Raw genomic sequence first — 10,525 nt, forward strand, 5'->3', positions numbered from 1 at the left:
TGGATCAAGTTATATTCAATGAGTTTGGTGGATAGTTTAGATCATGCTAATGAGACCAGGAGCTCAAAAATAAACCATGTATCAAATATGACATGAATGATTGAAATTTTTTGTTTTAATGCTTATTTTATTTAAAGCATTTCTTTTTTTCTAGTCCTCCGGGCTTCCATACTTTGGCTGCTTGAGGCTTCAGTCTCCCGAGCACACAACAAAAAAAGTGCAATTCACTCATTTCAGACATTAAATGTTAGGTGTAAAGATTAATTTAGTAAAGCATAAGAGACTTTTCATAAAAGTGGCATACACTTATACTGCACTTTAGTACCTTCTTAGAAAGCCCACACACTGATCTGTTGCTGAACACTGGCACCAACCTATAACCACCAGGAGGAATGTGGGGTTTCAGGGTCTTGTCCTGTAGGACACTTTGTTACAGGCAGGGGGGAAACTCCACCTGCGATCTTCTGATCAGATGAGGGTCTCTACTTCTGCACAACGGCTGTGAGGAAAGTTTTTGTAGAAAACACAACTTTAAGCTGATAACACAATCAGCATTTTATTTATTTTAAACCTCTTGAAATGTTACACATTCACATAAGGCACTTTATTATTTGGTCAAATATGAATGATTTTCATACGTATAAAACAAAACTCAGCTTCTACAAAAGATTTAATTAGTATTATTGTATTATTATTATTAGTTAGGTACATGTTGAACAGGTTGTCTGGCAGGAAACTGGCATCACCTTACATGCACTCTCAGCTTTTTGTCAAAGGGCTGATGACAGCGCCCTCATGTGGTACTGTAACGAACTGGATCCACGCCCAGCCCGGTATCAGGAGAGGAGGAGTATGGTCAGAGGTGTTCCTCGTGTTGTTCCTCGTTGTGCTATCTGCATCCATCTAGATGTCGAGTCCAGTCTATGACGTCGGCTCTCTTCCTGGTTAACTTCAAACAGCAGATCGAGGTCATCCTGCTGCATGGTGGAAATATACCTAGAGTAAGCTTGTCCTTTAAAAGTCATGGAAAGGCCCTTGTTTTCATCAGTCTGCTTCAAAGTTAAATCACACAAACTGCATTAAATGTACGCAACATAAACATTATCCATAAAGATAAGAAATAAGGGTCCCACCTTACCCTATGAGAGCGGAGCAATTCCCTTACAGAATCTTCAGAATCCAGTGGAGGCCTTAGAGAAGAAAGAGGTACAATAATAGTAATAAATTATATTCAGGAGCTAATATGATAAAAATGATGCTAACAAAGTTATTCAAATGATTATATTTAGAAAGTACCAGTTTTAGTGACCATTTATCCATCGCACCTGAAAAGTCGGAAGATAGTGTCCGATACTTTTAGCTTCCACTTAATAGATTAATTGAAATCTATATCACATTTAAAGGGTTCCTACATGAAATCTAATGTGTAAATAAAGTTTAAAGCAGCTGCAGATATTTTACAGATGATGAAGATAAACTTTACCCCCAAAAGTTAAGAGAAATTGGAGAATTAGATGTTTACTTCAGTGTCATACAGATCGGTCAGTGAAGATAATTTCTAATGTTAAACTGGTCTGTGGCCTGAAAAAGGTTTTAGACCATAGATTTAGAGGATGATGAGATTCTTCTGGACTCTTATTAAAAAAACTATACAGAAACCTGCATATTATCTCACTTTTGAAGGAGTCTTTTCTTCTGTGGATTGAGAATAATTGTTTTACTTTGTTTTTTCTCTGCCTCTGGTGGGAGGTTAGATATAAGCCACAATTTAGTTGTGGTGGTGAACAAATGTCAATGTGTCACATCCTGTTCTCAGAACCAGTTCATCTTCATGGAAGTACCGACTTATAGAATAATAATGTGACATTCGTAACATTCTGAGGTGGAAAATGCGAGCAGCAAACTCTGCTGTAAAGGAAAAAGGAAAGACTCTCCAATGAGAGAACACGTTTCAGAGGGAAATCAGAAAACAGGCTCTAAATCAGGTTTAATCTCCAACATTTCTCAGCTGTAGAGCAGGGCTGCATCTCTCCAGTTGATTTACCTGAGCAGTAAGTCATAAGGAACCCAGGTGACTCTATCGACCCATCATGAATCCCAGCAGATGCAGGAAAAAAAGATGCAGGGGGAAGTTCTTCATACAAGGGTCTCCTCTGATGACAGGAGAGCAGGAATCATTCAAACAGTGATGCTGGAGTGGTAGACCTCCTGTGAAAAACGTTTATTCTGCTCCAGAGTACACCTTAAATCAAAACCTGAGCTGAGTCTATTTAGAACCTGCAGCAAGATTTCCCAACAAGAGGGAGGAGTCATCTTCCTGTTGCAGGTGTGCACACATGTGAACTGATGTTGATGTGTTAAGAGGTCACAGATGCTGCAAACAAAACAGATTACACAATATTTTAATGTTGACTCTTAACCTGAGTAAAGATCAAATCACATTTATAGTCAGTAAAAACTAGGTTGTTCTTTTTCTGAGCACAGCGAGGCTTTAGTTAAAGGAGTGGTTTGTGTAGTTGAGCTGTCTAACTGGATAGTGGTCCAAACAAATTTTCACCCACAACCATAGGATTTATAGAGAATGGTCAGAAAAAGAGAAAATTACCCGTTAGCAGCAGTTCTGTTAGTCTGGCTTTTCGATTCGGCGTGGTCTGGTCTTAACCACCATCAGCGTATGGGATCACTTGGTCTGAGGTCATTCCAAGCTTGCAAGATGTCTCTGGCTCAGAGCCCAACCGCCAAAGACTACAGACTATTAATGCTAACTTCCCATTTCAATGTTAAATCTTTCAATCACATTTTCAAGATCTACTTACGTGCAGTCAAGACTGCTTCATTGCCCTCATGTATTTTAAATTCGTCCAAGGCTACATTTTGTAGTTATAAAAACAGGCAGGCGTAGCATGTGGCACAGCAAATATCTTAAGTGTGGCTTTATTATAATTAACCACATACTTTCAGCAACATGTAACCAAGAAAAAAAAATCAGCATTGTCTGCACATATTCTAGAAATTAAATGCGAATCGTCACTTTGTTAGAAAAAAATGAGAGAAAAAAAAGATAAAAAAATACTTTTTAAATTCCCACTACTTCATCATCTGTCGGCATTCTTTTATAAGAAAATGCATTTATATTATATGCAATTATAAATGATGATATTGCAGACGGCTGCACGGTGGCGCAGTGGTTAGCGCTCTTGCCTCACAGCGAGAAGGCCCCGGTTCGACTCCCAGCTGGGACCTTTCTGTGTGGAGTTTGCATGTTCTCCCCGTGCATGCGTGGGTTTTCACCGGGGACTCCGGCTTCCTCCCACCGTCCAAAAACATGCTTCATAGGTTCATTGGTGACTCTAAATTGCCCCTAGGTGTGAATGTGAGAGTGAATGTGTGTGTGATTGAGGCCCTGCGACAGACTGGCGACCTGTCCAGGGTGAACCCCGCCTTCGCCCTTCAGTAGCTGGGTTAGGCTCCAGCACCCCCGCGACCCCGGAAGGGGTGAAGCGGACGAGAAGATGGATGGATGGATATTGCAGACACTTCAAATATTTTTTTTTTAAAGATCTTAAGATTATTTGAAGTGCTGCAGTGCGAGCCGGTTTCCTGTAACACCAGGAGAAGTGAAGGGTGAGTTTGGATCATTCAGGTTTTTTATTGTTAACTCTGACAGCTCAACATCAGCTAGTGAGGAAATTTGAAACTGTTTGCAGTCTGAACACATTTTCATCAGGCCACAATCACTTCCTCATTGTTTTTAAAGTCACACAGTTGTAGCATGAAAGGAATGAATGAGATACCCCAAACTTGATTGAAAATTATTTATTTTACTAACTTAAAATGTAATAAAATCAAAGATATGGCAAAAGTGAGATGAGGCACTACGCATCCAAAAACGTTTGTGCTGCAATCGCAAACATATTTTCTGAAAGCAAACAAGTGCACAAAAAAAATATGTGTATAATAAGTGTTTGAAAACAAAAATTGTACATTTTTATTTGCAAATTACGACTTTTTTTTCTTAACACTTTACATTTTGTTTGCAATTTAGAAAATTGTGATCTCAAAAACTGTGACTTTTGCTTCCAATGCGAAGGTAACTTATAGGTTTTGGTAAAAAAAAAAAAAAACCTATCGGTTACAAAGCTGGCTGGGTGACGAAACGAATCAATTGGTGACACGTGACGTGCTTTTATTTCAAAATAAAAGCATAAACAATGGAATTAGCTGGAGACCAAAATTGTTGAACAAAAAAGGAAGAAAGAAATTTAGTTGGGACAAAGGATGGGTGAGAAAAACTCTGTCTTAAATTGAACAAAGTTAGAAAAAGGAGGAGCTTGGTTTTTCTTGAAGCCTTCAAAGAAACAAGCTTAGAAAATCTGAGAAAAAATTTGAGAAAAATGTAGATAATCTGAAAATTTTAGAAAACCTGAGCTCCTTACTTTGAACACTTAGTCTTAAGCCTGAGGGGAAGGACTAGTTTATGATAAGGTGTAATTTGCATGTCTTAATGAACTCTGGATATGTTCATTTTAGCGGTGTAATCTTTATCTGGTCTCTGCATGTGGTTTCACTATTGCTGGGTTAAGAAAAAAGTGGTTTCTCTATCAAACCAAATTTGAACAAATGTATGTATGTATAATGCTCATTTGTGACAAAATAAAATACTTCAAAATCTACATAACGCAGACCATCAAAAGCTGTTTTCCATTCAGATCTACATTTATTATAAAGGATTTTCATATTGAACATTAACTTCTTCTGTGGTGTGAATTTCATGGGAGCCGCTTAAAGAAACCAGAACTAAAATGTGTTTTTTTCTAGACAGCAGGAGAAAAAGATCGTCTTTAGGATAATCTGGATTCCTTTTGAAAGACTTCTCTGGACCTTTGCTGGGACCAGATTCCCAAAGGAGGAGCTTGATTAAGCGTAATTTATTTAACCCTTTAACACCGGAGCTTCAGTGTTTATGTTCTTTGATTTACTGTAATTTTTTTTATTGATGAGCCGCTTTTCTCCTTCAGAATCAGCTGGAATTACGTTGATCGCGTTAGTGATTGAGAGTTACAGTACGTTAAAGATCTATTAAAGGGTTAAGGGAAGAAGGTGTGATGTCTTCACAGAGAGGGAATGATTTATTACAGATTTCAGTCCGAAAATGCGGAAACAATCACACGTGTTCAACATACAGGTTTAAATATAAAATGGGTTCTTCTCAGGTGTTTTCATTAGTAAGGAAAACAGCTGCTTCCATGAGAAAACAAAAGCACCAAGCTAAAAGGCAACAAGAGCAACATTGCATAACCTCCTGCAACGTTTAAAGGGTAACCAAACAGGGAAGTTGGAGACTGACTCCGCCCACCGCTGCAATACCTCTATTCAACCTGTAGGGGCATCATATAGATGGTTTTTGACTATATTTTCAAGGATTAAACCATTTTATTTAAATGTATCAACAATTTGACCAACAGACAACACTTTTAAGGCCCAGTTTAAAGAGGTCAACAGGTTAAAAGAGTTGATTTAGGGTTTGGTTACCCTTTAAACGCCTGAGCCTGAGCTCAACTCATCTGGGCGGGGGGCAGCGTGGCCTCCAGCAGCCTCCTGATGAGACTGGAGTGAATGGGGTGAAAGGTCAGGCCGTCCACCTCCATGCCCAGGTTCCCAGTTTTTCCACTCCGTATTCCCAAACGCACCAAAGTGGACAGGAAGGTCTCCTCCTGATTCACAAAAAGAAAAAAGGACTCAGAAAATCTGCTGCTGGGACCATAGTTTTCACCAAGCATAACTGATTCTCTTTATTTTTCACCCAATAAATTCATTTGTGTCTTTGTGTTTCAATGTGAGATCCCATCAAGGACAAAGTTGTGAACCTGAAACTGTTTGTTTGGTCAAACTTTCTTGATTCAACACAGGCGGCTGGATGGCTTAGTTGTTCATCACTATGAATAGGGCCTAAAGGTGCATTCACATCAAATGTGATTTGCACGACAAATTTGCGTGCCCCACCCCTCTTTCGCCAAGTGGGGAATTTGCTGCTCACTGCCTGTCATATAATGCGTTCCTAACACCGCGGGTGCATGTGGGAGGAGCTACCAGCTCTGTCTGTGGATGTCTCACTTCGAATGAATGGAAGACAAATGCGATGTCGAGGAATTAGGTTTATCTAGTGTGAAGAGTTCTACAAAAACATCAGTAATCATGTGTCCATGTTTGGGTTATGATTATTATTCAAAGATTTTCCGGGTACAGGGGGCTGTGTCTGTATGACAGCCACTTCCACTGTGTTTCTGTGTCTCTGAGGCTGAGCTTGAATGGTCACTGTCTTGTACTAATCCGAGCAGGAAAAAGTAATATCAGGAGATCTTTTTCCTCATATTTAAATTTGCCAGCACAGAGGTGCTGATGCATGCTTTGATTTTTAGTCATTCAGATTATTTTAATGTCTCTGGTTTACCTAAAAAGTCTCTGTCAAAACTACAATTTCTACAGAACTCAGCACGAGTTCTGACGAGGACCAGGGGGCGGGAACACATTACACCAGTTTTAAAATCGCTGCATTGGCTCCCTGTGCGCTTAAAGATTGATTTTAAGATTCTTTTAAGGGTTTATAAATGTTTTTATGGTCTTGGGCCTTCTTATTTAAGTGACTTTCTTTTAAAGTATGAACCCTCGCGGACCTTGAGGTCCTCCAGCACTGGCCTCTTAGCTGCGGTGCCTGTCGGGATAAGCCAAAAGGGGAACAACAACTTCTTATTTCAATACAGAAGAGACGATTTCCTTTAGTTGTCAAATGAAAGTCTTCACTGCAGAAAGTTTCAGATCAAATCAGATAATATATTTAAACCTTTGAAAATAAACTTATCCCCAGAACCACAGCCTCAGTCAGTGAGTTTGTATGTGAAGTCTCACTTTACCTTCTCCACAGATGGAAGGCAGGAGCTCCAGTCCTGCAGCTGCTCACTGGTGGCTGCAGCTTCCTGTCCCAGACCTTTCCTCAGGTAGCGGCGGTGAGACGGACAGGTGTGCAGCAGGTACAGCCCGCAGGCCACAGCGTAACCTCCCCAGTTTGAAACACCTGCAGGTGCAGGACATGAGGATCATCCACTCAGTTTGAACAGAAAGAGTGCACTGATGTTCAGACAAGTCCTGAACGCTGAGAACTTTGAGTAAATTACCCTTAAGGACCCTCTCTGATTATCTCTTGGAGTTTAAAGTGTTCATTACGATTATGCTGTTTTTAGACAACATTTAAAAACTGTAGAGCTATCCAGCCGTACAGTTTGGATCCAGATTCCAGCTCAGACGAGAAAACAAAGACGTATGTGGATCGATTTGTCTCCAAGTGGAGATTGATCAGAATGGAGCAGAGCAGGGAGCTTGCAGCCTGCTCAGTGGGTTTTCTACGTCACTGCAACAGCCTTATTTTTCTGCTCCTGATTCACAACGATTTGAATAAAGAAATACTGAGGAGTTCCCTTTGAGCTTAATTTTATTTTTTAATGTCCTCCATCATTGGAAAAAGGCCATAAACACATGTTAAAAACACTGTTTTCATCAAAATGGGTCTTTAACCCTAGAGCACTACTTGATTTTGTATTTATGTGTTCTTTTCAGTTAGAAATCTACAATCTACTTAAGAAGAGCAGGAGTAGGATGAAGACCAAGTCTTATGAATCCCTACCTCATTCTTATTATTTCATATGATACAAATAGATGAATAAATGAGTGGGTATAATCAAAACAAACACAAAATAAAAACCCATAATAGTAACAATAAACACAAACAGGAATCCTGTATTTACATCATACTGCACACAAATCAAGCATTTTGTTTTTACGTTTAAGCTTAAGACAAACAGTACTCAAACACTTTTTCAGCGAAGGAAATATTCATTTGTTTAAGTGTAGTTTTTACTTTAGGTACTTTAAAGTCATCATTTCTTCTACTATTTTCTTCATTTACAACAAAACAATTTTGTAAACTACATGGCAACGTAACATTTTTGGCCTTAAACATTACCAGCAGTGTCTGCAAAGAACATAAATCTTTAACTTTTTGAGTATTCTTGACTTAAGAAATAGTTCAGAGGTGTTTTCATCAAAACAGAACTATTCACATGACTCAATATGCTGCATTTTTCACATAGAATGTTTGGACCAAAGGTCAAGTCTTCAGAATTATTATTTTGAGGAATTCTTTGTTCTGAAACTCCTAATTTTCCAGTAATTTTCAGGCATGTTTTTAGGATCTTCCTACATTTTTATTTTCTATTTTTTTACATAAACCAAAGCTGAAAATAAAATCAAACTGCTCTAATTTATCGTCTGCCTGACTGAAAGGCTGCGTTCTGACCTGCAGTGATGGCAAAATCAGCAGGAACGTCGCAGGCCACCAGGTCTCCCATGGGCATCAGGCTCTTCACCTTCTGCTTCACTTTGCCCATCCCCAGCTCGTTCCCCCCATCCCCTACTCCTGCAGGAACACCGAGACAAACTTTCCATTTACTCAACGTTTGACATTTATTCAACGTTAGCAGAGTTCGGCTATGTGGCTTCAGTTCCTCACCCGTGGTTGAGACTCCTGAGATCGTCTTGGCAGCGATGAACAGATCGTCGATGGGATCCACCAGATGCTTGATGTTGATTCCTCTCATGTTGTAATAGTTTCCATCCTCGGCTCGTCCACTGCGCTCTATCGCCACCAGGTGGTCAAACCTAAAGTTAGAGGATCTCAGCATTGATGGAAACTCACAAACTGTACTACAGAAATGATGAATCGTGTCTGCTTATGATTCTGTGACCACAAAACAACAGTTTGTTCAGCGCGAGCGACGTTTGAGCTGCAGGAACATCAGTCTCAGTTTCATAGAGGAATTGTTCCAGCCACATAAATGAATGAAGATCTCCAGCATTTAAAGAACGTGCTAACTCAAAGGATTCTGGGTTAGCGCAATGGGACATGTGAAAATGAGCCTGAATGTTCTGTTTCACTGACAGATGAGCTGATTAATCCAGAGTTAAAGCTGGATCTTCAACTGTCTGACCGTCAGCCTTCAGGTATCTCCTGTCAGAGCTGATAAAATGATCTCGTCTGAAGCTCAATCTGATCCCTGCATCCACTCTTCTGTTGAAATGTGAAGCTCTTGTCAAAATGTGTCATCATCGCCTGAAGCTTTCTTTGACTAAAAAGCACATAAATATGAAATATGTGCATCTTAAATTTCCAGTTTAATCTCCTCTGTGTTTTCTGGAATCCTTTATCCAGCCTGGATGATCTTAAAAAACCACAAGCACACGATAATAACAATATTTCCTCCAAAATATGGATTCAGGAGTCTCCTCGGAGTAGATTCTGTGTCTCCTGAAGTTTCCTCACTATGAGAAGGACTTCAGAATCAGAGAGTAAGACCTGCTTCAAGAAGCTCCGGACCAAGAACGTCATCGTCAGGATGGCTGGATCGGCTGACCTGGGTTTGCTGGTGTCGCCGTGGGGACACAGGAAGTCCTGCGCCGCCTTGGGGCCGCTGCCATCAAAAGTGACCACTGGGATGGCAGCTTTCAGCACGCCTGAGACAGAATCAGGAAACATCTGCAGGTGATCTGCTTGTTGAAGACTCCAGAGCTGCTGAAGCAAAAGAGGAAGAGAGTTCAAACCCACCTGTCTTCACAGCGTCATCCACCATGGCACCGGTCATCTCCACAGCTCTCCTGTCCGTCAGCAGCGTCACGTCTTTTCCCAGAGACTGCAACATGGTTGCTATGGCGATGGCTCCAGGAGGGCCGTCTGTCTCATCAGGGGGGCTGAGCGGGTAACACACACAGAGGCGTTAACCCCGTTATTCACAAAGCAAGTAAAGTAAAAACGTTTATTTCAAGAAAAACTTTCATATTGTCTTAAAAACGTTAACATTAAGAAAGTTTTTCAATGACAAAATAATTTCAGCTTGAGAAAACGTGTCTTAGTGACGAGAATTCATCCATCCATCCATCTTCTTGTTCGCTTCTTCCCTTTCGGGGTCGCGGGGGTGCCGGAGCCTATCCCGGCTACTGATGGGCGAAGGCGGGGTACACCCTGGACAGGTCGCCAGTCTGTCTCAGGGCCTCAATCACACACCCATTCACTCTTACATTCACACCTAGGGGCAATTTAGAGTCACCAATGAACCTATGAAGCATGTTTTTGGACGGTGGGAGGAAGCCGGAGTCCCCGGTGAAAACCCACGCATGCACGGGGAGAACATGCAAGAGCGCTAACCACTGCTCCACCGTGCAGCCCGTGACGAGAATTACTTTCTTAAATAAGAACAAGACGACAAAAGAAGATTGATGACAAAAGCTACTCTGCCAGACCCCGGGCAGTGGAGCTTTCACACCTTTGGCGTACTCCATGAGCTGTGATGCTTTTATTTCAAATCAAGACAACAATAAAAAGAATGCAATATTTAAGAACAAGAAGACTTCATCAGTTTTTTTTATTTATCCTATCCCGGGTTAATGCTCAGTTTCAAGCAATTAAAGTGCAAATAGC

At 40.6% G+C, this 10,525-nt stretch overlaps 1 protein-coding gene and 1 long non-coding RNA gene across 3 annotated transcripts in view; both read right to left on the reverse strand.

Annotated features, from left to right (window-relative positions):
* Positions 1-572: 572 nt before the first annotated feature.
* LOC112148965 lies at positions 573-3,268 on the reverse strand. The gene is made up of 3 exons (XR_002919722.2): positions 2,045-3,268; positions 1,139-1,190; positions 573-1,012 (listed from the first exon to the last, which is right to left on the reverse strand). It is a non-coding gene; the product is annotated as an uncharacterized LOC112148965 (long non-coding RNA).
* Positions 3,269-5,108: 1,840 nt separating this feature from the next.
* Positions 5,109-10,525, reverse strand: part of dglucy (D-glutamate cyclase) — a 15,138-nt gene continuing 9,721 nt past the window's right edge. For both annotated transcript variants that reach the window (XM_024269977.1, XM_024269967.2), the window contains 6 exons: positions 9,656-9,798; positions 9,465-9,564; positions 8,564-8,712; positions 8,351-8,470; positions 6,912-7,072; positions 5,109-5,714 (listed from right to left, as the gene is read on the reverse strand). In XM_024269977.1, the coding sequence (XP_024125745.1) occupies positions 5,556-5,714; positions 6,912-7,072; positions 8,351-8,470; positions 8,564-8,712; positions 9,465-9,564; positions 9,656-9,798 (832 nt within the window). In that variant the 3' untranslated portion in view covers positions 5,109-5,555. The remainder of the gene's footprint in view (positions 5,715-6,911; positions 7,073-8,350; positions 8,471-8,563; positions 8,713-9,464; positions 9,565-9,655; positions 9,799-10,525) is intronic.

Source organism: Oryzias melastigma, linkage group LG22 (genome assembly GCF_002922805.2).
Source record: "Oryzias melastigma strain HK-1 linkage group LG22, ASM292280v2, whole genome shotgun sequence".
Classification (NCBI taxonomy): Eukaryota; Metazoa; Chordata; class Actinopteri; order Beloniformes; family Adrianichthyidae; genus Oryzias; species Oryzias melastigma.